The sequence below is a fragment of the Spinacia oleracea genome, chromosome 6, assembly GCF_020520425.1.
Source record: "Spinacia oleracea cultivar Varoflay chromosome 6, BTI_SOV_V1, whole genome shotgun sequence".
NCBI lineage: Eukaryota > Viridiplantae > Streptophyta > Magnoliopsida > Caryophyllales > Amaranthaceae > Spinacia > Spinacia oleracea.
In genome coordinates, this window is record NC_079492.1 from 129,287,828 (window position 1) to 129,315,036 (window position 27,209).

The 27,209-nt window shown below is 37.4% G+C and overlaps 1 protein-coding gene, 1 long non-coding RNA gene, 6 other non-coding genes and 1 pseudogene across 21 annotated transcripts; 6 read left to right on the forward strand and 3 right to left on the reverse strand.

Annotated features, from left to right (window-relative positions):
- Positions 1–1,472: 1,472 nt before the first annotated feature.
- On the reverse strand, positions 1,473–2,330 carry LOC110787544 (uncharacterized). Its single transcript, XM_021992177.2, has one exon. It carries the CDS (start codon positions 2,328–2,330, stop codon positions 1,473–1,475), a length of 858 nt encoding a protein of 285 aa, XP_021847869.2.
- A 2,459-nt stretch (positions 2,331–4,789) lies between these two features.
- Positions 4,790–25,401, forward strand: LOC110787571 (uncharacterized). Of its 14 annotated transcripts, XR_008923888.1 has the most exons (13): positions 4,798–5,158; positions 6,847–7,542; positions 8,788–8,943; positions 9,235–9,296; positions 15,654–15,740; positions 15,813–15,878; positions 17,266–17,409; positions 19,554–19,665; positions 20,455–20,527; positions 21,306–21,374; positions 22,222–22,377; positions 22,491–22,679; positions 24,743–25,401. It is a non-coding gene; the product is annotated as an uncharacterized lncRNA (long non-coding RNA). The 14 variants fall into 14 exon arrangements; XR_008923896.1 differs by having other exon boundaries at positions 4,790–5,158; positions 8,788–9,296; positions 15,813–15,989; XR_008923892.1 differs by having other exon boundaries at positions 4,792–5,158; positions 8,788–9,296; positions 21,274–21,374.
- On the forward strand, positions 8,609–8,711 carry LOC130464779 (U6 spliceosomal RNA). The gene has a single exon (XR_008925128.1). It is a non-coding gene; the product is annotated as a U6 spliceosomal RNA (small nuclear RNA).
- Positions 9,654–9,756, forward strand: LOC130464780 (U6 spliceosomal RNA). The gene has a single exon (XR_008925129.1). It is a non-coding gene; the product is annotated as a U6 spliceosomal RNA (small nuclear RNA).
- Positions 16,167–16,363, forward strand: LOC130464626 (U2 spliceosomal RNA). The gene has a single exon (XR_008925001.1). It is a non-coding gene; the product is annotated as a U2 spliceosomal RNA (small nuclear RNA).
- LOC130464448 (U6 spliceosomal RNA) lies at positions 16,831–16,933 on the forward strand. The gene has a single exon (XR_008924861.1). It is a non-coding gene; the product is annotated as a U6 spliceosomal RNA (small nuclear RNA).
- Positions 17,861–17,976, reverse strand: LOC130464768 (U5 spliceosomal RNA). Its single transcript, XR_008925118.1, has one exon. It is a non-coding gene; the product is annotated as a U5 spliceosomal RNA (small nuclear RNA).
- Positions 21,270–21,361, forward strand: LOC130464447 (uncharacterized; annotated as a pseudogene).
- LOC130464560 (U1 spliceosomal RNA) lies at positions 22,527–22,687 on the reverse strand. Its single transcript, XR_008924957.1, has one exon. It is a non-coding gene; the product is annotated as a U1 spliceosomal RNA (small nuclear RNA).
- Positions 25,402–27,209: the final 1,808 nt, after the last annotated feature.

A 27,209-nucleotide genomic window follows, 5' to 3' on the forward strand; every position in this document is an offset into this window, starting at 1 on the left:
ACTAAATTTGCTATATTTTGACATACTTTCAATTTGGGAGATGTCCACAAAAAATTACTAAAATCATCAAGGAAAAAGACATAATAACGATGCCCACTAGAACTTAATATGGGAGATGTCCATAAAATCATTGTGAATAATGTCAAATGACATAGTAGTAAAAGATGTAGAATCATGAAATAGTAACTTAATATGTTTCCCCAAAGGGCAGAATTACAAAACGAAGAACGAGCCTTATTACATTGAATTTAATCATAAGACAAAGAGAACTGAGTACAGCATTTCCCGGATGCCCAAGGCGAGAATGCCATAAATCAGGAGACGCTGCAATAAAAGAAGATGGTTATGTGGCTCTAGTTGAAGCATGGAGTGGATAGAGTTCCCCGTCGCTCTCACATCTCATTAGGCGCCTCCCCATCGCTAAATCCTTCACAAAATACCCAAATGGATCAAACTCAGTAGAAACATTATTATCATGAGTGAATTTTCGGACGGAAATAAGGTTTTTGATTAGTTTGGGTGCATGTAAGACATTTTTGAGTTTTAAAGGAGGGTTAGGGGGGGTAAGGGAGGTGTGACCATAACCGCGAATTAGAATAGTGCTACCATTACCAACAACAATACCACTATTTTTGCTCAAATTAAAATAAAACGTGAAAGTACCTATATTGGCGGTCATGTGAGAGGTGGCACCGGTGTCCATGTACCAATTTTCATCTGGTTGATGGAGGGAGAGAGTGTGCATGGCTGCTTCGATGTCGGTCGATGCATACCCAGATGATGGAGCCTGCATGGAATATCCATGGTGAGGGTTTGGGCCAAGGATGCCAGCACTGTTGGGCCTCATGGGACGATGTTGCATAGGTGAGGTTGGGTATGGGCAAGGTGGCATGGGCCACTGCTGATATGCCCAGGGAGGCCAGGTGGGGTACGGCTATGGGTGTGCACATGTCCAAACCCGGACCGGATCAGACCGAAACCGGTTGGATCGGAGGACCGGAATTTTCAGAATTCACGGACCGAGGACCAGACTGGAAAGAATCCGGTCTAGACCGGACCCGGACCGGAAAATTCAGGTCCGGTCCGGTTTTGGACCGGCTTGGACCGATTTGTTTTTGATTTTTTTGATTTACAAGTCTAAACTCAATACTTTTTACAATTTTATCTTTTTACAACCTATATTTTTCTCTAAGTATGTCGTACATCACATCATAAGCTTAATTTAAAGGGGATAAAGGCCAATGACATATAAAAAATATCCAAAGTCTTTTTTTTGTGTGAGGAGATTAATGTATGAGGGCTACAAATTGGGCTCTTCTATCTAAAATTTTTATGTTTCAAAATATATTCCGGGTCACTGGTCCGGACTGGAAAATTTTGGATTATGACCGGACGGGACCGGAAATCCAGAATCGTATATTTTCAAGGACCGAGGACCGGACCGGAATATATTGGTCAGGTCCGGTCCAATTTCAGTCCGGTTCCGGTCCAATTTTCGGTTCGGACCGGACCGTGCACACCCCTAGGTACGGCCACTGCGACGCAGGTGGTTGGGCCACCGTGTATTGGTGGCTGCTGGTCTGACCGCCACCACGACCACTTTTTCCACCTCGATTAGAGTTGTTGTTGCAGCGACCCCGATTATTGTTATTATTTCGCCTGTTACGATTATCACGATTATTATAATTGTGATTATTATTATTATTTTGGTTACCTCCATTGTGATGTTGCGGTGGTTGGGGCGGAGTGTCATCGCCCACAATGAGGGCAGAGGAGCCTCTAGATTCACGTTCCCATTCCTTGGTCGTTGTGTCCTCGAGCTTCAACCGGGAGCAGAGTTGGCTGAATGTGGGAAGGACATCCCTTTGCTGGATGTTTGTGACGAAGTTCTTGTAGGATATAGAAAGATCTGCAAGGAGGGGGAGCACTAGCCGTGTGTCGGAGACAGGAGAGCCGACGTTGGCTAGCTGACCGGCCAGGGATTTCAGCCTATTGTAATAAGCAATGACGTTCGGGAAATCCACCATTTTTGTTGTGGTAAATTCAGTTTCAAGGAAGGCAGGCCTGGAGTTTTGATTGTCCTGAAAAATCTGTGCAACACGCTTCCAAGCTTGCTTCGCAACATCACCGAGCACGAGAATGGCGGTGAGAATATCCGGAGACAAAGTGACATATATCCATTGACGGACAACCGCGTCGAGACGCTTCCAAAGGGGGAGATCAACAACCTTAGCATCATTGTATGCCGCAAGTTCTTCGTCGTCAGTTGGAGGGATTATATGTCGAGCACCGAATGCACCATGGCTTGAACTTTGAAGAGAGTGGCCCATTCATGATATTGAGCAGTTTCAAAGTCTAGGGTGATGGAGATGAGGGATTTCACATTAGTGACGGTGAGGGCAGAATGGAAGTTGGTTGTCTCAGCCATGGAGGAAGGTGCGGCGAGGAAGAAGAAGTAAGAGAAGAGAGGGGGGACGGCTAGGTATAGGGTTAAACAACTGATACCATGTGAGAATGTAATCCATGAGTATGTCATTAATTAGCAAAGATATTTATACAAGCTACACAATTAGGGTTTAACAAGGTTACAATTGTAATTAAATAAACTAATTACAAATATAATTAATCTATAGAAATATATAATCTATCACTAACACTATTATTGACCATATAAAAAAATAACGTAAATAAAAAGATTAATGTAAATAAAATAATTTATCTTAATTAATTGTTAGAATTCATTTAAGTTATTAATATAAATAAATAAAATACAAAATAGATGGAGTATGTGGGAGATAGAAAGTGTGGTGGGGTTCAGTGAATAGTAAAAGTAAAAGTGGTGAAGAGTTTTTTTAGTTCAATGGTGGGGATGAATAATTCTTTTTTTGGTGTAAAAGAGGAGGATCTCCATAAAAGAAATAGAAATTACACTAGAAAATACGAAAGAAAAGCAGAAAAGCAAACGAAACTACAAAACTAACAAAGAAGCCTATCATCAAGCTGCAATAGCAGGGACTCGAGGAAGCAGTGCCACTCCGCCCAACTCCTCCAATAAAATGGTTCGAAGGCCCACCGGGGACGCCTCCATGATGACTAACTTGGGATTGAGACCAACACCGTAATTAGCTAGCCAATTCGCCGCCATGTTGGCTTCTCGGTAGCAATGCTGGTCCACACCCTTCCATTCATGCCTTCGGACCATCTCATGACACCTTCGAACGATATAATGATTTGGAGAGCTAGATTTTAAGTCTCCTAGCAGACTTGAACCACCACAATAGAATCCACTTCGAGCACCACTCTCTTCAAGCCTTTATTCCAAGCATAAGCTAACCCATGCAGTACTGCTAAGAACTCAGCTCTCGTGCTCGTCGACACTCCACAGTTGGTTGCGAACAACCCCAATATCTCACCTTGATCTCCACGGAGTAAACCCCCCGCCCCTGCTGCACCTGGGTAACCTCTCGACGCCCCATCCGTGTTCAACTTGACCCACCCTTCACCTGGATACTCCCACTTGACCCATGTTTCTCTACGCTGTTTTGTAATGCCCTCTATGTTGTCTTGGTTGTCCATGGCTAGCTGTATTTGATTAACTCTGGCCATTATAAACCCCAGTTGATCAACTGGAATTTCGCTTCTTCATCAAAGGTCCTACGGTTCCTCCACTTCTACAACCACCACAGAGTCGTGACAAAGACAACCGGTCAATTCTCATCTCTCGTGCCATCATTAAGGATATTGCTTTTGATCCATTGGTGGGGATGAATTTGTTGTAGAAAAAATTATTTGTAAGAAAAATGTTGTGGAGAAGTAAGAAAGTGATAAAGAGATAGTGGTGAGATTTTTTTTGTGGAGCGCTAAAAGCCGCCCCATTCATTTACCCATATACCCTCCTATATTTACCCTTTTCAACAATTACCATCCTCATTTACCTTTTACTTTCCCACCCCAATCTTGACCACCACCATCAGATATCACCGTCGCCGGAAACCATCGTCGGGAACCACCGTCGGGAACCACCGCCGGAAACCACCACCGGAAAACTACTCCGGCCACTGCCTGCCAACACCGCCATCATCAATGGCCGATTCATTGCAAGAGGTAAATTTTTTTTTTGTTCGGAATTTTTTTTAGGAACTTATGAATTTCTAGCTTGCACCATGGTACAGGCTTATGAATTTCTAGCTTGCACCATGGTACAGGCTTATGAATTTCTAGCTTGCACCATGGTACAAGCTTATGAATTTCCAGCTTGCACCATGGTACAAGGTTAAAAATTTTAAGCTTGTACCATGGTGCAAGCTAGAAATTCATAAGCCTATACCATGGTTGGAGCTCAAAATTCATAAGTCTCTATTTATTTTTTCCGATAACATTAAATCAAATGCAACAACAAATCAAAAACGTAAATAACATAGACTTATGAATTTCTAGCTTGTACCATGATACAGGCTTATGAATTTTAAGCTTGTACCAAAAAAATTACCTCTTGCGATGAATCGGCCATTGATGATGGCGGTGTTGGCAGGCAGTGGCCGGAGTAGTTTTTCGGCGGTGGTTCCCGACGGTGGTTTCTGGCGACGGTGATATCCGGTGGTGGTGGTCAAGATTGGGGTGGAAAGTAAAAGGTAAATGAGGATGATAATTGTTGAAAAAGGAGGGTAAATATAAGAGGGTATATGGGTAAATGAATGGGGCGGCTTTGAGTAATATGGAGCGGTAAATAGTAAGCCCTTTTTTTTTTCATTGATAAAAGTGGTCTTGCAAACAACCAGATTGCATGATGTACAATTGTACATCTTAAATGTGCTACTCGTCGTGAGTAAATATTACGAAACACCCGAAATAAAAAGTGAGCAAAAAAAACCCCGCCTTTTTTCTGCACCGGGTGCCTAGCCTTCTTGATCCTCGAGCAACATGCTTGAGAAGCCTACTCACGCAATGTCATATAGACTGAACAAAATCTATTAAATATAATCATAATATGTAAAAATTGAAGGAAAAATCATCCAAAAAGGGCAAAAATTCCACAACCCAAACACAATTGAATTGGGTTTTTTTCCCGTTCATTAATCATCTTGCACAATTGAAGTGGGGTTTTTATCCACTCATTTCATCATCTTGCAATGATTTCACTTCCCGTTTTTGTTTGATTGTAAGTTTCTTCTTCTCATTTTTGTTTCACTTTATTATTCTTGCCATTTTAAGTTAGAGATGATTTATGTAACTTCTTTTTTTGTTCTTGTAAAAAGATGTAGCAGAACGGTGCAATTTTAAGTGTTAAATGGTAAAAATGCATTGTTTTAATCTTTTTTGTTTGATAATTTTGATCCAAAGAATCCTAGGTATAATAATACCGATAATTCTTAAATTTCAATCAAAACTTGAGATTATGTTTAAGAAAATGAAATTTGCATCAAATTTTCCTTTTTTCCCCTTTTCTTATTTATTTTATGATGATTTGGAACATCTCAATTTGATAATCCCCCATCCCATATGATTTATCTTTGTTCCCTTTAGATTTTGGGCTTGCAACTCTTGCAAGGTATTTTGGTGGCATTGTGGTATTGCCGGATGGCCGAAGAGGTATACAAATTATAAGATGATTATCATGATTCATGAGAGACATAGTACATAAAAAGTAAGGTGGTACATTCTTAGGTGTTTGTGGGGGGAATATGTGGTGATATACACCACAAGGGTATACCAGTAGGCCGGTGATGGTGGTCAATCACGGTGTAGGGTTACTAATCTGTACATTAAATGTATGTTTGTCCAGTGGGGTGTGATAAGGTTTGGGAAAAGTGAAGAACATAAGTTGTTCAAACTCCATTCCGTATTTATCTTAACATAAATTTGGACTTGGCTATGGGCCGACCTATGGCCTATTGGATGTCGTATATGTTCATATGCATAACGGAATGTTGATTATATCTAACGGGTTCTTATAATAATATATAGAATAAGGATCCCATATGACATTACGATGGCTCCCTCTAGAGATATAATGTGGCCTTGAGTAATGAGGTTCCTATTCTTGGTTGCAATTTGGGGATTTGCTGAGTTTGTTTGCGTATATGTATTTAATAGATTTAAGCTAGCTCACTCCAAATCTATAACGAGAATTACAAGATCACTAATGTAATCCATCGACTTTTGAATGGAGCATGTAGTACTTGATCCAAATCTATCGTAAAACTAATCCAGTTACTTAATATGTTCAGTCTTCTCTTTATGTTGTACAATATTCATTGTGAGGATTGGTGAGTATAACTAAGCAAAGCAAGAGTTGCCATTGTAGTTTCAGTATTTGTAGTCATAAGGAGGACCTTTTGACAGTTGCCAGTTTGCACTTCTTTTTTGGGTAAAAATACATTTTTTTTATCATTATTTAGTTGAGTAGTCCGACACTTAGCAGTTAGCACACATAATCTTGCGATGTGTGATATGGGTTTCTGAGTCTGAGTTACATAGAGCGGAGTGTTTATGTTAGCTGCTGAAGCCTTTGCTATAATGCTATTTGATAAGTAAAGTAAATGTTATTGCTACTACTTTAGCTTCTGCATTACTCCCACCTCTCTGCAAGTTTATGTTGACTCCGCATATCAAGCTGTTATCATCTTGGTGAGTGCAGGGAACCAGAGACTAAGAGGATATCCTTGATTTAGTTTCTTCAAACCTTCATCCTTAGAAATGTTGTCGTTCAAATATTTTGTCGTTAATTAATTCAGTAATTGTTCCTTGTGATATGTTGTACCTTTGCTATGTATTGGTGTGTATTGTGATGAAAAGGTCTATTACTGACATTTGTTATTGTTTATTTGTTTTCTTTTTGACTATTAGGTTATTGGACTCTTGGAAATGTTTTGTGGTTGCAGCGTGCAACTGCTAAATTCTTTCAAATACATTGACTCCTTTATTAAGACTGGCTTTCTTCGACGATGATTGGAACGATTCCAACCAAAGCTCTTGGGGATGGAAAGGTATCAAATGGGGTTTGAATCTGTTGAAAAAGGGATGCTCGTGGACTATAGGAGATGGTTGCAAAGCGAAAATTCACCATCCCTGGGTGCGGGGCAAACCTCCCAACTGTTTTTTTTTGTCTAACAACAGCGCGGCAGGACATGTCCGGGATCTTACTAATGATGATGATACCTGGAACCAAGAGAAACTGGAGGCTATGTTTGCCATTGACACCATTGCAGAAATTAACTCTATTTATCCCCTTGAAAAAGGAAATTGCGACACCATTAGCTGGAATTTTGATAAAAAAAATGGGGAGTACTCTACAAAAGTCGTTATACTGATAATGCCAGCAGAGAAATCAGGGCTCCTCCATCGGTTGATATTTCAAGTGGCACTAGCAAAGATCAAATTATTTTCAAAACTCTGGAACAGGTGCTTAATGTTGCTATCAGGGAGGCCTGGCTACATCTGAAAATCTTGGTCCCAGATCTGAAGACGAGAGAGATGCTGCTGGATTGAGTTTCTTACATTGAGAAGCGGCAGAGGTTGGAACGATCAGAAAAATTGCTAGAGGTGCGTAAAATTAAAGAAGAATACCTTTTGGCTTTCTCGTTGTTTTGGCTATAAGATTAAGTGTATTACTTGTAACTGTTATTCTTTTCATATCAGTTTTATATACAAGGCCACATGAATCACGTGATGTTAAAGTATAGTACATCGGTTGTTGACCGCAAGGCCACATGGTCTTAAAATTAATACTCGTAAATATCTTTTATGGGAAAATTCCACCATTATAGCATCTCGCTTGTATTGTATTGCGTGCTGTTGGCACATCCCATTACGTCTAAACTCAGGGATAAGGCGTTGACAGTTGAAAGCTTGAAACTTACCCTGTCACAAGTGAATTTCTTGATTGTGTTCTATTCGCTGTATGTTAGTTAATGCCACTGTCACGAGAGGCTTAATGTCCTAAGCTAGAGTTCTTTACAAAATTAAATATTGATTCTCCTTATGCAAGCATGAGACATGGTCATGCACAAAGAGAATAGTGATAATTTTTTCTTTTGAAATTGTAAGACTCTTTTCAAACTTCTGTTTCTCTGCATGGCTGAGGAAGTCATTCAATCCTTGCTTCTATTTTCTAGTTGAATTAAGATGTTTTTCTTAATGAGCTTGGTAGCTTTTCTGAAAAGGATTCCACACAACTTCTCTGTAGCTTTAGTCCATGTAAAATTGGATTTGAGTTGGCATGATTCGTTGATCAATCTTGCTTTAAATTGTCCAAACTAGATCAAATGTCGAGTCATTCATCGCAAGGTATAGAATGGCAGGAGTTATTTGACGCCAGATATGTGAATCTTTATATTGAACTTCCCTTCTATGGTTATAAACTGATCACTCATGCTGCATGTAATCTGAAATCTGAATGGGTTTTATTTCTGAAGTTGTTTGCTGAAATGTTAGTTTATGTTTAGTAGGCACTGTATGATAACTTTGGGGCTTTGAAAATCACTCAATATTAGGTGAATATGGTACGCGAGATATAACATGGATATGCATCAAGGTATCAAACTATCCCACATTGGAAGAACGTTATATATTTTCTTTGTTTATAATAAACTTAATACATATGATGATTGTCTCTTCGGAGACATCTGATAAAATTGGAACGATACAGAGAAGATTAGCATGGCCCCTGCGCAAGGATGACACGCACAAATCGAGAAATGGTCCAAATTTTTTTGGTCTTTTTTTTGCCCCCTCCTGGTTATTTTCTTTTCCCAGGAATCTGAATTTCAGATATTATGCTGTTTACAGGAAAACTTGATCTATCCTCTGAACTCTGAAGTGTCTTCATTCTTGCTGCGATTCTCGACTCCGGTGCCTTATGTCCTTCTGTGCACATACGAGACTGGTTGCAGCTGATTTCTTCACACGCCTCAAACAAAAGGCCAATATGAGAGGATATGAAAGGTATGTGTGAACAAAGGCATACATTGTTTCAGCCTTTTGTCTTAAATTAAGTATTTCTCATCAGTTGCATATTTGATTTATTGGTGAGTTTTTTTTAGAGGCAACCAAGGAGGTATCTGTCACAGTAGCGCGCTTGTAAGACTCTTATAGTATTATTCTGTATGAAATAACCATTTATATCAGGATTCGAGAATTGTTATTCACATTGACCACTATAATGTTGCATCAAACTCTAATTTTTTTACATAAAACTGCTTACACTAGTAAATTTTCCTGTTTGTAATGGACTAGCGGTCATCCGACATGTCAAATACTGATTGTAAAAGCGGCATTTGAGGCTGGAATAGATAGAGGTATGTAAGATTTAATGCAGCATACCTTTTTGGCTTTCTTGGTATTTTGGCTATAAGATTAAGTGAATCTGTGAAGTTGTTCGTATATTATGCTGGTCATACCATAACAAACCGATATTAAGACAAATTATTTTAAGGGGTAGGGACGTAGGGTCCACTATTGTAACTTCCTTAGGGATCCTGGAGCATTGCCCATGTATTAAACTACTTCACGGGCTTGAGTCATCCTCACTTGGGAACTTGAGACTTGTACTTAGTTACTAGCTTATTATTACAGGGTGATATGGTGCTAATCCCACATTAAAAATATATGAAACAATTCTTTTGTTTATTATCTTCTCAATGCAATGGACTATTGTCTCTTCGGAGACATCTGATAAAATTGGAACGATACAGAGAAGATTAGCATGGCCCCTGCGCAAGGATGACACGCACAAATCGAGAAATGGTCCAAATTTTTTTGGTCTTTTTTACCCCTCCTGGTTATTTTCTTTCCCCTGGAATCTGAATTTCAAAAATATATGTTGTTTACAACATAGTTTAATCCCAGATGCTTGTCTTCTAACTTCAAAACCGCAATTTAGAAGGTGAACCATGGTGCACATAGAGCATGGTGCACCTTAAGAACACTAATATATAATTGAAAGAACATCTGGTTACGAGAAAAGAACATGAGTATTTTTTTTATTTAGGTTTTTAATAAATAGTAAAATAATATATTAATTTTTATAACAAAAAAGTGAAATATTATATCGCATGTTCTTTTGCCGTAGTGTCATGTTCTTTTGCTTATGCACATATGTTCTTTTGGTGCACCATGCTCTATGTGCACCACGGTCCATAGTCCACGGATTAGCTTGTGAGTTGTGACTGAATTTCACATACCATCTCTCAAAATCTTATATCTTTACCTCACCTGTGCTAACTCCTTCGGACTAGTCCTATTTGTGACATTTGTTCTTTGTTCAAGGTTCTATATTTATCATCACTCAAAAGTTTCAAAAATTGTAACCTAAATTGTAAGTCCTTCGGACTAGATAAGCACTTCAATTCACCATAAAATGGAGAAACAAAGGCCTAAGCCAATGGACAATAACTAACTATGTTGGCAAGACCAAGAGAAATTGTAGAGAGAATGGAGGAAGAGAAAGAGAAAGAGAAATTTCTTATCATTTGGCGAATAGAAGACTAATTAACTACATAAGCTGACAGAACCGCTTAAGCAAAGAAACTAAAGACTAATATTTGCCTATGATGCAAGAGGATTTCAGAGAGAATAAAAGAGAGAGGCAGAGAGTAGGAAGAAGATCAGATCATTTCTCATTAGGTTTATAAGGGTCATACATTGCCTTATATACTGCTAGGTTACAACCAAAGAAAGCCATCCATTTATTCTAGAAAAACGGCTACCCTAGCATCTAGGTTGATCTTCCATTAGCTGCCATGTGCAATCATTGAAAGCTGTCAATAGGTGGCCTATTTTGGAGTGTAGTGAAGCTTGAGAAATGATCAGATTACCCTTCATTACCCCCCCCTCAAGGTGAGAGGCAGATTGAGAGATGACTCCCAGCTTGAGTAGAAGATCATTGTGTTGCTGAACTGGTAATATCTTGGTCAGAACATCAGCCAACTGACCATGTGATGGAACATGTTGAGTGGTTAGACTGCCTTCCTTTATCATATCCCTGACATAATGGCAGTCTATCCGACATGTTTTGTCCTTTCATGGAGCACTGGGTTTGCTGCTATTGCCAATGCAGCTTGATTGTCACAGAAAAGTAATGTAGGAGCTAAGTAAGAGATACCTAAATCCTTCAACAAAGACTTAATCCATGTTACTTCACGGGCGGTTAGTGCCATTGCTCTATATTCTGCCTTTGCAGAAGATCTAACCACCACTGATTGCTTTTTAGCCTTCCATGATATTGGAGAATTTCCAAGCAAAATACAATAACCAGTGGTGGATCTTCTGGGAATGCCTTGATTAGGAGTACCAGCTAGGTAACTTAACAATTTTTTTGCTGCTTGCATGTGAACCGTAGTTGGTGAATGCATGAATTGGCTTAGTAGTTGCACAGTGAATGAGATGTCTGGCCTGGTTACAGTCAAGTAGATTAATTTTCCAATGAGCTACTGAAATTATGTCGGATTTGACAAAGGGTCTTCTTTGTCTGCAGTCAACTTCAGATGAGTATCCATAGGTAGTTTCAATGGTTTGTTGTCAGTCATACCATATTCTTTAAGCAAATCCTTGATGTATTTCCTTTGAGACACAAAGATGCCTCTAGAGGAGGTATCAATCTCCAAGCCAAGAAAGTATCATAGTGGACCTAAATCCTTCATCTGAAATTGAGATGATAGCAATCTTTTGAGGCTGTCTATTTCATGGCGGTTGTCTCCAGTGATTAACAAATCATCTACATATACTAAGATTGCTGTAAAAGAAGTTTGATCTGTATGTCTAGTAAACAAACTGTAATCGGCCTTTGATTGAAGAAAACCAAAGGACATGAGAGTATTTGAGAGTTTAGAGAACCACTGTCTAGGAGCTTGCTTGAGTCCATACAATGATTTCTTCAGTTTGCACACCAATTTTCCACATTTTGGAGGATTATACCCATCCTTAAATGCCTTGATTCTACTTCCAAAAGCAGTGTATCCTTGAGGAAGGGACATGTATACATCTTCCTCAAGGTCTACATGTAAAAAAGCATTGGTGACATCCATTTGAGTGGTATACCAGTCGTTCATGGATGCTATAGCCAACAACGCTTTGACTGTTGTCATCTTGGCAACAAGAGCAAATGTTTCTCCGTAATCAATGCCATATTGTTGATTGCAACCCAACACTACTATCCTTGCTTTGTTTCTCTCAAACTCTCCAGAGGATTTAAACTTTCTTTTGTACATCTACTTGCTTCCAATCACCTTTTTTCCCGGTGGCAAGGCTGTAACTTCCCAAGTGCCACTTTTTTCACATTGTTCCAATTCCTGATTCATGGCATCTACCAAATTCTGTTCAGTTACAACTTGCTTGAAATAGATAGGATCATCATTTTCTCTAAGCATGGTGAGGAAACAATGAAATTCAGGTTGTATTTCTTGGGTTGCAAAATTAGCGATCTGTTTGTCCTTCTTGCCACCAGGGATGATGTAATCTTTCATCCATCCCGGTGGTCTGGAGGTTCTCGAGCTTTGTCTGATTTCAGGTTCAGGAAAATTTTCAGAATTTTCAATATTTGAAAAGGTTAGAGGTTGAGAAGAAGTTTGGAGAGAATTTTGATTAAGTGAGGTGGGAGGAGAAGAAGGGTTTTGTGTGACTGTTTGAGTGTTTGTGGCTGGTTGATCATCTACAAGATCATCATCTAGGAATATATGAGAGGTGCTTTTTGTATGTGGTAGGTAGGTAGGTATTGGTTTCATGATTTGGTCAAGAGATTGTAGTTGATATGGGAAGATTGTTTCATGAAATACAACATCTCTTGACACAAATATTTTGAAGGTTTTCAAATCCAGAAGTCTGTATCCCTTCATTGTTGCAGGATATCCTAGAAAAACACATGGTATTCCTCTAGGCTGGAACTTATCTTTAATCCTTGAAGGATTAGTAGCAAATGCTAGACAACCAAAAACTCTCATGTGGCTGTACTCGGGAGTTGTTTTAAACAACATTTCAAAAGGAGTTTTATTCTTTAGAATAGGAGTTGGCAGCCTGTTAATTAATTATGTGCACTGCAGTCATAACACACTCTCCCCAATATGACAATGCCAATCCAGCTTGAAATCTGAGAGCCCTAGCTATCTCCAATATGTGTCTGTGCTTCCGTTCAACCCTAGCATTTTGTTGGGGCCTGTCCACACACGAAGTTTGGTGAACAATTCCAAGCTTTGCAAAGAATTCTTGACAAGGACCATCATCAAATTCCAAGGCATTATCTGACCCGAGAATTTTGATTTTTCTATTGAAATGAGTCTTAGCAAAATTGTAGAATATTTGAAGTTGAGTCAAGGACTCAGATTTCTGTTGCAGCAAATATACCCATGTTGTTCTTGAGTAGTCATCCACTATTGTCAGAAAGTACTTGTACTTTCCTCTTGTGCATACCTTGTATGGTCCCCAAATATCCATATGGATCAATTCAAACGGTGTTTGAGCATGAGATTCACTCAACTGGTAGTTTTGTGTGTTTTGCCATAGGACAAGTGACACATACTTGGTTGTTGCTTGTGATTGTTTTCTTTACACAGTCAATGTGTTGGAGCTTTCCAAGAGATGTGTGACCTAACCTGTGATGCCATATTGCAAACGGTACAAGTTTGATTGAAGATACAACAGTCAAGCAAGTTGGAGAACTCGTTGCAGCTAAGTTTTCCTCGGAGTGAGATTTTGTGTGAAACTGATCGAATGGTGTATTGATCAGATAGTACAAACCATTCCTCACTTTAGCTACACCTTTGATCTTTTTTGTGTTAGATTCCTTTATGACACAGTGGGTGCCATAGAAATTGATCTTTTCCAGGATCTGTAATCACTGGCACCATTCAGTTTATCAACTGTAATAGAGTAAGAGCCATCAGAAGGGTGTAGGTACAGAACACTAGTAGTATCTGTGGCCATTTCAAAACTGAGATCTTTCACAGAATTTGGGTTTAGAAAGTTTCAAGAATATATCTTGTATTCAAAGCCGATTGCCGCAGTGTTTTCTGTGTTGATGTGTGATGTGTTTAAGTTGAGAAATGATCAATATTTTTTAGAAATGTATCCTGATTTTGCACCAGTGGCTCTGATACCATAAAGACTAATATTTGCCTATGATGCAAGAGGAGTTCAGAGAGAATAAAAGAGAGAGGCAGAGAGTAGGAAGAAGATTAGATCATTTCTCATTAGGTTTATAAGGGTCATACATTGCCTTATATACTGCTAGGTTACAACCAAAGAAAGCCATCCATTTATTCTAGAAAAACGGCTACCCTAACATCTAGGTTGATCTTCCATTAGCTGCCATGTGCAATCATTGAAAGCTGTCAATAGGTGGCCTATTTTGGAGTGTAGTGAAGCTTGAGAAATGATCAGATTACCCTTCATTAGAAACAGAATTGTAACAGATTTCCTAAATCTCTCGAAATCAACAACTAACTTCAACTACTTATAACTCCTGTTACAGTCCTGCACTCATACACTCCTACTTATGATCATGTTTTTCCATTTCTTGAAACCCCCTTACCTAACATCCCCTTTGTACTTAATGGTAGATTTTGTTACATACCAGGTATTCATTCTAGTTCTTCTGATGTAATTCAGCTTACAAACTTATTTTCCAATTTCATTTACATAACACAAAATTTTGTCAGTTTTAAAAACTTTTAAAAAAACATCAGAGCTTTTTGAGTGCCAAAGATGGTTTGGTCCAAGTAGTTGAAGTTGAGGAATACAGACGCTGCAATTAGTCAATTACTTAATATCTGAAGGTTATAAATTTGTACTTGGGAAATGACAGGTGCCCAGTGCCCAGTGCCCACTATCACAAATTGTGACATACGCTCTCCCATCTTTATGGAGACATTAGACAGGTGCTCCTCCTGAAATACAAGGTCATTCGTTGCGTTGCCAAAATCAATAATTTTGTGGTTTGGTTAACTACATCTCTTCTCTCCTCTCTTGTTGTGAATAGTCCAGCTTCAGCAGATTTCACCTGAAAGTTGGAAATTCAAGATATATAGTACATTCGTACTTTGCAATTTTTTCTCCATGTTGTTCCTGATATATTCTGAACTCCTGTTACATTAGAGTCCTGCTGTAGTCTGATTTACTATGACATCAGAGTTTTGGTGGATTCTGAGTTCCTGTCCATTAGAGTTTTTTATGTCGAAACTTTGAACTTGTGTTATGTTACCCCACCACAGACGGTGAATGATGAGCAAGTAAAGAAACAAAATTAAAATAGGTATCTATAACTCAGAGAATTCTTACCTTCATGGGTTTTTCTGCCCTTTGGCTAGGATCAAGTGTAGTATTCATTTTTAGGGGGGAGGATTTTCTGCTTGTCTTGTTTACTTCACAAAACTAGAGTCCACCTTTGACCTTTCCCAGTACTTTGACTATAATGGATAAAACTAGTGTCCCCTTTTGATATAACACTTTATGCAGCTAATCTTGTTAACTATTGGATAATGGTATATCAGGCTGATGAGTCCATTATGGTATTCGTTTTATGTTTAGAAATTTGTTCTGAAGTGTTTAATTTAAGTACCTTGCGTTAATTTTTGGAATTCTTCAGGTTTAATGCCCACTTCTTTTATGTAATGAATTAATGATATTGTGATCTCAATCTATGCTGTTTCTTGAATTGGTTTCAGATTTCAAAGCCTCTAGCTTGTTGTCTCTTACATACTTGTGAGATTATTGTCCAAGATGTGGGGGTGTTAAACAACTAAATTCACATGGTATTGACTGAAAGATGTTGTATTTACATTTTGGGCTCGTGATTCATTCTTATTCTGCTTGCTCTTTTACAGAGGCAAACAACAACGTAACTGTCCAAGTTCAACCAATATCAAGACAAAATCTGTGGAGGTTCCAATGTAAGCACCCTTAACTTCAAATGTTATTTATGTATGACAAACCTTTCTTCATTCGTTCAGGATGGAAGTTCGGGAAGTTCCAGACTGTGTAGCCTTACCCTTAAAAACTATGTATGTGCGATAAACCTTGCTCCATTTGATCTCCAAACAATAATAATACAGTACTTAGTTCCTGAGTTTTGCGGTGAGAAAACCCTCCAAGTAAAGACTTTTGTACCACATCAACTATAAACAACCAGATTACTGTAACTTCAAGAATAAAAGAAAAGAATTGAGACTAAACAAATCATACCTTTCTCGGCCTTTTGGCTAAGATCAAGTGTAGTATCTGTTCTTATCAGTTTAATATCTGATACGTGGGCCAATGGCTCACAACGATATTAAATTTATTTTTTAAGGGGGAAGTCCCATCACAGTAGCTTGCTACTGGGGTCTTCAAGTGTCGCCTATGTGTTGCACTACTGCACAGGCCTGGCGCACCCCACCAATTTCTAGTTTAAGAGTAATGATTATGATTTTGATTCTTTGGCAAATGAGAGGATTGTATTACCAAAAGGGAAGGTTAGGCACAACAGCCGTAATTTTATAGTATGAACTTTTGGTTCATGCTGAAGTACATTTATATGGCATCCACCACAGATCACTGATGCGATCATCCTTGCTATAATCAGGCCTAAAGCACAAAAATACTCGAAGTGCCGTAATGTGAAGATGGTTGGAAAGGAATCCAACTAAACCTTGATAACTGAACAGAAATTCCATAAAAATATTTACAAAGCACTAGTAAACAACTCCTGCAGAGAGTAAGGTCTCATGACATAACAAGTTCAAATGGTTCATAATACGTTTGCAAAGCACTAGGAAACTCTCAGCCTTGTGGCTGTGGGATACTGGGATTTGCATAGTGTTTCCCTTGCTAACGATTCTCTCCCTATAAAGCTATTGTAAGCTTGTCTCTACGAAGACATCTGATAAATTTGGAACAATACATAGAAGATTAACATATGCCCCCTGCGCTAAGGATAATAGGAATAAATTGAGAATTGTCCGTTTTTAGCTTAATAGTTTGTTCCTTTTCCATCTGAATGCTTTTATATATTGCTTCCATGTGATATACAAGTAGTTTTCAATGAGTTGGAATGATAGGAGATATATGGTTGTTTCTTTAGCAATTGATTTTCCTTGTGCTCTTTATGATGCCTTCTTGTAGATATTGTGACCCCTATAGGCATATACTCATATCTATCTAATAATTTTGGAAGGACGGACATGTAGCCCTATTTTGTTCTTGTTATTCGGTTTGTCAGCTTTCTTGAGAAGACTGTTTCCATGTAAATTTGTTTCATGTGCCTTTGCTGCTTAAAACTCTAACTTCTATTGACTGCAGTTGTACTAACAGGTTTGTTGTAGAGAACGAAGCTAGGAGCAAGAATGAAATGCATGACTCCTGTACAAGGATGATACAAACAACTTGAGAAAAGCTCCAAATATTTATCCGTAGTTGTCTCTTTCTTTCTGTCCTCTTTACCAGGTTATGTTCTCTCTTCTGAAGTTTGGTTTGTCAATAACCCCACCACTTAAAAGTTACAACTTCATCTTGTTCTCTAAAGTCTAAACTCAGTTATGGGTTGCCTAAATTGTCACGACTTTTGACGTTTGTCAAACGCTATACATGGTTTGTGCACTAGTGTTTGTACTCTCCTAGAGCACTAAGCCAATGCCTCGGACAATGCAAGAAGGTATTAACAAAATTACTACTTACTGTGTGCCTATCTACAGTAATTGATTATCTGATTTCTCATTAACATTCAGTTATAACTTCGGAATTTTTTTTTAAAAAAGGGTGGGCTAGGGAGATATTCAAATGAAGAGGCATGCGTTAATCAAGTAATGTAGGCCTTTTTTTAGTCTTTGCTTACAACACATTTAGGGAGTTGGTAATGCACTTGTTGATAAGAGAAACTTGCACTAGACTTGTTGGAAGCTCCTTTGAAAGAACTCCCTCCAAAAATAAACGTATGCCACTAAATGCAGCGAGCACACGGTATTCTTTAGTAAAAGGCGAAAGAATAGTTCGCTTTGTGCTCACTGCGTGGCTGCGTGATTTGATAAAGGAATTGCTTCAAGTACTTATATTGCAGTCGTTGTTTGGATATTATTTCCTGATTGATGTGGGACTGTTGTGCTTTTCCCTTGCATCTTTATAGTGAATATTTAGCTCCAAGGAAAAATATTTACACAAACTAAGAAATGTTTTTTGCTATCTTAATGTGGTTGATTCTACTGTTAGAAAATGTAATTTGTAAGGTGTAAATATTTTCAAACAATTTGTTGGAACTCCTTTAGAAAAATATTTACACAATGAACTCCATAGGGTTTTAGAAGCTCATTGTAAGGTGTACCCAATTGTACATGTGAGCGTCCAACTTGTGTGATGTATTATTTTTAGTCGAGTAATATTCGGTACATGGTTATGGTGAGAGATTTATACCTTCAAGTTAAATTTTGTTTGTTTCTCACTATTGTTTTTCTTTGACTTCTTTACTTTCATATTTTGACCCCTTGCATCTATCACACTCGGTAGGTTCATAATACAGGAACCATACAAACATGGCACACTAGAGAAAAACTTCTTTGCTTTGTTGGGGTTTTAGAATATGTGCTAACCTATCAAGAACATGATTTAGTTTGGATACTGATATTAAATTCATACGTGGTTATATTTGATGGCATTGTTGAGTTTGTTCATTTGTATAAGGTTACCATATTTGAGCTTATAGCATTTATTCTAGTATAGTAATTGTTGATGTTATGATATTTGAGCTTATAGCATTTATTCTACCATATCTGAACTTCTGAAGCTTATAGCATTTATTCTACCATATCTGAACTTCTGAAGCCTTGTGCAGCCGTAGTTGTAATAAGTTGGATGAGTTTTGGGGCTAAGACCAATATATAGCTAACGCGTTGTTAGTGAACCACATAAATCCGTGTTACATTTTTTTATCGTTTACTATGGCTCTTAAAACATCTTCGCTTCCTTTCCATGAAGTAGAAGATGGTCGTCCCGTTGTCGTCCCGTTATCGCTCTTGGGTCAATTGGAAACAACCTTTCTGCAATTGCAGGGGTAAGGTTGCGTACACCCGACCCCCCCCCCCCCCCCCCTACCCCGTTTCTTACGGGAGCCTCTTTGAGGCAATGGGGTAATGATAATAATGAATGATAATGATTACTACTTCACTATTACACCCATTATAACAGTTACTCTCTTAATTAAATGAAATAATGCTGTGTATGGGGGCCGGTATTTTTTTAAAATTTCTTTTTAAAGATAAAACTTGTCTATCTTAGTTGTAGTGACATAATGCTTGATTATTAATCTTTTATTTTGGCCGGTGCTAAATGGTATGTATTTCAGTCACTAGATTTTGGTCCATCCGTGAAGGTAGAAGGAAAGGAACCTTACTTTGTTGAAGTTGTGTTTTGAAAGGGACCAACTGTTGTTAAGATGTATCTGATAAAATTGCAGTTATGTGAAATGCATCTGACAATTGTTTATTGCTTGTTTTAGTGTCGTAGTGGTTTGATGATTGGATAACATCGAAACATTCTCTCCCCTGCTCATTGCTTCGGTTTTGCTCATATTTTAACTTCATGCTCATGTATGATTGCAGGCTTTATTTCTCTGGAAATCCTGTTTGAAGCGATCATACCATGTGTCAAATATTGAGTTTCTGACATTGCGAAGCCACAATTGAGGTTTCATTGACCCGAAAATTGATAGAGGTACGTAAGGTCAAACGAAGCATACATGATGCCATTTATTGCGGTAAAGAGTAAAACCTACTTGAATGCTTCAGTCTTGTTGAAAATATTGACACCAGGATCTGCAGGTTTAAGATGACAAACTTTAACAAATGAACTTACACATTGATATGAAATAGGGAGGAATAAGATCAAATATGTTTGGTAACTGGAGAAAAAACAACGATGAAGATCAGTACAAGCTTTCGAGAGGCTTATTCCCTCCCAAAATGCAAAAGGAAGTTTAATCAAACTCCTAATTATATTTATTGACAGTTCTTCCTCCTTTTTTCTTTTCTCTCTCTCTCTCTCTCTCTCTCTCTCTCTCAACGCTAACTAATTCTCAGCTTCTTCCTCAAACAGAATAAAATAGTCAATACCCCGTAGTACCCTAGCTTCCCTTAGGTCAGTTCCCAGAGAGTTGTCTTCTTGGTACTCAATCTAATGCCTCTGGGGTCATATTGTACTTGTCTGATGTGCGACATAGTTAGCAAACCAAAGTTCCAGTCAATTCCTTTGTGTTTTATTGATGTGTTTTGTTACATTTCTTAATAGAAAAAATGTTGGTTTTTTAAGGTAAGAAAATTGGGTTAAGTTTGGAACATATGCTATTGAGATCTTCCTGTTTGTTTCTATTGGCAAAGATTTTGTCACTTGGCAGAAAGAAGGGAAATTCAGATTTCAATATTTTGTACGTGTACTTCATCTTGAACTGAAATTGGCGTAGAATCCTATCCTGAAAATTCTGACATATTTTGTTTGCTACAACAGGTCCAGCACATGAAACGTCGAATAATTCATACTAGCGCCAAATCTGAAGATGTTAAGACATGCAGGACACTAGGTAAACCTTTTTGCTCAATTTCCAATGTTGTCATGGAAGAAGTAGAGACTTGGTGAAGTATTTAGTGAGATTGTTTTAGGAATAGACACACCTTTGGAAGCAGCTCAACTTATAGCATAGTGGACCTAAAAGACTGCATAAGAAATGAGATGTGGTTGGCCTTTCACCTTTGCATTGTGAGATGACAATCATGACATTTAGGATGTAATAGGTTCCTAGATAATGGAACTTTAGTGCTGCAACAAGTTGAGTATTAAGTCCCACATTGGAACTCTATATAAATATCTCTTTATTTATAAAACATTTGCTTCGTTAAAGTACTTCCTCCATTCTTATTTATATGATACAATAGGGTTTTGGGAGTCCGGATCCTCTGGAGTTCTAAAATAACTCTACAAGGTAGAGTTGTATCTAAACCATACATTTTAAAATCAATGGCTCATATTTATGAGAAAATATAGGGGGAATTTTGGAAAGATAATATATGAACCATTGATTTTTCATTCAATGGTTGATATGCTCAAACTCTACATTGTAGAGTTATTTTACAACTCTAGAGGATCCAAAACCGGGTTTTGGACACTATTCACACAACTTCCTTTGACTTTTGTGGTTTATACTTAAGTAAAAACATAGTCACGTGGGGTCTTGTTAGATTCGTCTCAATAAATATTTTTTAAATATCAATTTTTAAATCGTGCATTGGCAAACGTGACAAAATAATTGTGTCATTAAAATAAAAACAGAGGAAGTATTTGATAAAATTGGAATGATACAGAGAAGATTAGCATGGCCCCTGCGCAAGGGTGACACGCACATTTTTGCCCCATCTGAGAGAACATGAAAGGTATGTTGTGAAAAACCCACAACAGCATACTTTGTTACATACTTACAGCTAAAATTGAGTATTTCTCATCTGTTTACATGCTTTATTATATCCTATCAGTTTAAATTACGTATTTGATTTTTCGCTGACTTTTTAGAGCGAGATATTCATCACAGTAACCTGCATGACTCTCAGTCTCTCATGGTATGTTGTTGTAGGATGATGGATAATAGTAATAACCATGTTTTAGTATGTGTCGATGTTAGAGGTTGTTAACGACAGTATTTACCATACGTTGCTTCAAAATCTTATTTTTTATCCATAAAAATGCTTATATTTGGGTTGTCGTAATCTCTTTTGAGGAACTTCCTTCTAAGAATAAACTGGTTGCGGATGGCACAAATAGCGTGGCTCTGTGAGGAGTAACTAATGACACACATTTATAACTTATAACATGATATAGCTTGGATCTTTTCTGTACGATGTTTTCTATTGAGTGTCGTAGCAGATGATTAAGAAGCAATAAGTTGTTTCAGTTGCTAGAAGACTTTATATTAGACCGTAAAATTCCCTATGATGAATTTTCTTCTTATGTTACCATAAACTAAGTGAATTTATTGAGATTCAACATTATTTATAAACTTTGGTTTCTAGCATAATATAGTCTCTTTGGAGACATTTGATAAAATTTGAACGATATAGAAGGAAAGCACGAGGATGACATGCAAAAACTGAGAAATGGTCTCCAGATAGTTTGTTTTCTAAGGAAATTAAGCTTAAAGATGCCTTCATTCAAGACTGTCACTCTTGTGCTAACTACTACTCCGTATGTGAAATTCTTTCTGTTTAATCACAAGTTCTCTTTCAGGGATGTATCATCTTTCAAAGGTTCCATAAAAGGGAGAATGGTTATAAATGACTCTGAACAAAATCTGCACGGCTACCTTTGTAATGGATGCACGCTTTTGAAGAACAGATTTAGTGTCTTATTACTTCCCCCAATGTCATACAAATCAATGCAATGGTAAGTTATTTGATGTTCCGCTTTGTCTGCATAAATTTTAATTGCTGTTCAGCAGCCGGAAACCTTTATATTTCTTTGTATAGTATTAAGCAACTTTGTATTTCTTTTGGCAGGAAGAACCACACTGTAAAATATTTACTAAGAATGAACAGGAGCCGCGCGAACGCAGGCCCCCACTATCACAAATTATGACGTACACTCTTCCTCTTGGGAAGATGTTAGGCAGGCACCCCTCCAAAAGTGCAATGGAGGTCACCTACTTAGGCCATGAGCCTACATGATCGCTCATTGACCCCGTCCAGGTAAGTAATTTGCTAAGGTATACACATCTCTCTTTTATATCATTTTTCCTATATGTCTCTTGTTAGTTAAACAATGTGGGACAAGATCTAACTTGTTATTGAGTTCATGACTCTGCAGTAAATTAGTGATGGAACAATCGCTAGACTTGGTATAGTATGTGTCCATCTGATATCTATGGATTAGACTTCCGACATATGATTCCTTTTTATTAATGTTTTACCAAGTAGGTTAGTATTGCATTTGTCTAAGAGGACTAAGACTTCAGACCTATACTTATAATTTAACTAGATATCGGGATTACTTGAATGACTCTCTTGATAACTATTGAGTATACGGGCTGATAGTGCTTGAATTCTAGTCTTGGTGAAAGGGTAATGCATCTAGTCATCTATGTTTTTGTATATCTCATACTGGCACACCAGAAGTTATCATGACAAGTAGGATCCCTGTCAACTAGTTAGGCTTGCTTTTTCAACTTTTGGGTCCTTTCCATTCTATTTCGAGGACTATAGACAGTTTTAAGAGCATAAGGTTTGCTGCAAAAGTTTCCTTTCCCATATAATCCCAAGGGGCTATAGACAATTTCAAGAGAATGCTTTGGCGTTAACCAGTTATAGTTAGAGTCTCTTATGGTTGTTGCATTGAAGAAGAGGAAGGTGAAATAGAGAATAGCACTTGGTATTGGCGTGCCATGACAATCCCTTCACCACTCTCATCCCTGGTGAATCTGCCTAACTGGATGCAGTTCTTGAAATTGGATTCCCAAACTTACCTCTCTCAGAGTTTCACAATGTCCGACAAGCCAGGAGAAAAGATGCCTAAAGGATAATCCCCCTGGAGAAGGACTGGCCCTACGTTCAACACATCCCTCACATTAAATTTCAATTGTGTATATATATAGCAGGAGCACGCTCACATCACACTTTATATGTATTTGTTTTTCCTCTTCTGTTAGAACTAGTCCTAATTCTCAGCTTGCCAAGTTTGGTTCTGTCACTGTTAGCCTTCAGCAAGACTTGAAAGCAGAATATTGTTTTCTGTGGTGAGTTCATGTAGGCTGAATAATTGCGCAGTATCGCCACTGAAGTATGTAATCAGTACCATTTGTTGATATAGTGGTATATATTTCATTCAGATTAAATAGCAGTCACTTGTCTTCATGTTCTTAAAGTCTGTGATCAGAAGTCCACAGGTGACCGTTAATCACGCTCAGAACATATGGTCACAATTCATCCACCAGACTTGGTTTTCTGTCTCCTTAGAACTCAAGGATACAGATGTACGTTTACTATATATAGAACAGATCCTGTTCAAGTATGGTCATGTCATGTTGTCTATTTACCTAGATTTACAAAGAAACGTATAGTAGGCTTAGTGGTCAATGTCGGACTCTTTCCACTAGATTTGTTTTATACTTCTAGCAGACTTCTTTTATTGAATGGTTATTTTCATTTAGCCCAAAAGATGGCTTAACGCCACTACATTATTTCTACAACAAATTGAAGCTATCACTTGTTTGGTAGGTTTTTCCTTATGAGGATGGTCTCCTGTTGATTTACCATTTCTTCTTACCTTTTATATAGTGAAAAAAAAAACACTTATTTGGTGGATATTTTGGGTAACATCGGTTGTGAAATTGATTTTTCATCTAAACTTTGCTTGATATTGATATTGAGCTTCAAGATCGGCTTGTACGTTTAATGTTCGACTAACTTTTGTATGATTAATGTTCAACTTCTATCACTTCAACTTATATGTAGTCGGCTTATGCATCTTCTTCTGTATTGATATTGAAGGTTGCGTTTCTTTGATTTCTAAGTTTACAATCCAAACACTCTAGTCTGGCCAACCTAATACTAACATACGCAGGGAGATAAAGCCTTTATAGTAGACAACAAGAACCCTTCCTTGGGATGGACGATTGGCTTTCTCTTTGTTGTTTGCTTCATGGGTCTGTTTTCACTTTTCAGTTGTTCCCCTCCGTAAGGTTACAACTTACAACGTATTATTTCCATCAGCATTAGAATTTAAATTCCTAATGTTGATGTACTATTAATTGCAGGTTTTTCTTTGATTTCTCTGCAACATATGTGGGTGTGGGGATGATATGCTCTCATCTTACAAATCTATCTAAACCAGAAGAAGAAGCCAATATTTCAAACTGGGGTGCAGTAGCTGGTTATGTTGGCATATATAGCTGCAATAGCCATCGGCGTACTTCCACATATCTTTCATCAGCTATACAAAAGTAGGGCATATAACATGGCTATACTTCCACCAATCCCGTTAGCTATGGCTATACCTTTCTACCTCGATCGGAGGCTACTTTGCTGTCGACATGTGTGTTGGTACTTGGTAGTTTGATACTCGATCTTCTTGTGGCAGTACAAAAATAAGGCTGAAGCTGAAGCTGAAGCTGATGCTGATGCTGATGCTGATGCTGATGCTGATGCTGATGCTGATGCTGATGCTGATGCTGATGCTGATGCTGATGCATACGCTGCCCCTGCTGTTGCGTCTGCTTTGATTTGCGGTGATAATGCCAACTTCTGTACTTGCTTTGGCAGGTATTAATCCACCTCTCTGCCTCAAGGTCGTTACTAGACAACAACCTACCACCCTATAACTTACCACGGTTATATATGTATGAATGTATGTCTAATACAATTACCAAGTATTTTCTTAGCTGATTAATTAATGTATTCGTTAAAATTTCGTATGCATGCAACTCCCTTGTTTATTTGCGCGCACAAGCTGTATAATAAATTTATTGTACACCAAAATAACTTTAACCCATTTTTTTGTAATTTTAACCTAGTTTTGATTAACTTTTATATTAGTAAAAAAAAGTTGATAGATAAACATTTTAAAGGAATAAATGATTCATTTTATACATTATTAGAGATTTTGAAGAAATAAGTTTTATTAAAATGAAAAAATTTATCACTAAAAATTAGATAACTTTTACATATATAAGCATAATTTTTAAGCATTTTGAGTTAACTTTTACTCCGTTGTACAATAATTATTGTACAACCATTGTAAATAAGAATTTGTGTTATTGTTACTGTTTCGCTTATATTTAACCAACCAAGCAAGGATGAACAATAATTATAATGCCCCAAGTTGGCCATGAAATCCATCTTAGTTCCCTCATAATATATATTAGCTTCACTAAATTTCATATGAAGCCTGGTGGGGTATATCGTAATTTTTTTTACTCTCTCCGTCTCATTTTAGTTGTTCCATTTGACCTAAAAAGTTCTCATAAAATATAGTCAAATGGATAAGGCCATTGATCTCAACGTTATAAAATATAAGTATATGACCAAAAAATGTAAGTAATAAAATAAAAACGATAACTCACTACACGAAAATTTACATATAAAGGCAACACTAAATTAGACCGTAAAACCAACCCCATCTTATTAAGTACTACTCCCTCCGTCCCGGAATACTTGACCTGTTTTCCTTATCGGGCCGTCCCTTAATACTTGACCTGTTTCTAAAAATGGAAATATCTAACAATATTATATTATTTCTCACTCCACCCCTATTAATCCACCTACCCCCTACTCCATACAAAAAATAATTAAAAGTTCAACCCCTGCTCTCCCCCAACCTTACCCATTTATACATTTCCCACTAACTACATTAAAATAATACCCCACTATCTACTACTACCTATTAAATTAAATAAGTCAATTCAAGTCCCTTAAACTCTGTGCCGATTAAACCGGGTCGAATATTTCGAGACGGAGGGAGTACTACGTACTTCGTACTACGTATATGACAAAGCAAATCGAACTAAACCGCATTAAACGGTTCAGTACCATTTTAATTTACAACTTGGTTTTTCTTTCACTAGTAATATTATGTTCATATACAAGTTGTTTGTGGAAATGTCTAACTAAGCACCTAAAAACTAAATTTGAAAATCTTAAACCTGAAGTACAAATAAATCACATAACTCAACTCGTCATATATAAGATGGCCGTTGAGTTAATTTCTGTTCACTTTTCTTCATAAAAAAAAAAAAATGGCCGTTGTAACATACTACGTACTTTTTTTTGTATATACTAGTGTTACTTGACTTTATATGTTGGTGTTACTTATACTTTGTATTCACTATTACTTTTCTTATTTTTATTGCAGTTCCATGTTACAAGTTCCTTGTACAGACTGGTGTCACTCGAGTTTCTATGTTGGCGTTATACATTGTATTCATTATTACTTTTCTTATTTTATTGTAGTTTCTTCAATCTCATATTAGAGGTTCCTTGTATAGACTGGTTTTACTTGACTTTCTACGTTGATGTTACTTATACATTATTATTTTTCTTGTTTTTATTGCAATTTCTTCAATTTCATACTAGAGGTTATGTTATTTTATTTTCTATATTAGTGTTACTTTATTTTCTATGCTGATGTTACTTTTAAGTTCCGCTAATCAATGTGTACGTTCGGCTTATTTATAAGTGTGAACAAGTCACACCATCAAGTTACAATGATGTTATTTTATTTCCTAT

Bases quoted from the DNA above. Each gene is read 5' to 3' on its own strand.
- LOC110787544 (XM_021992177.2), bottom strand. From the start codon at position 2,330: ATGGGCCACTCTCTTCAAAGTTCAAGCCATGGTGCATTCGGTGCTCGA.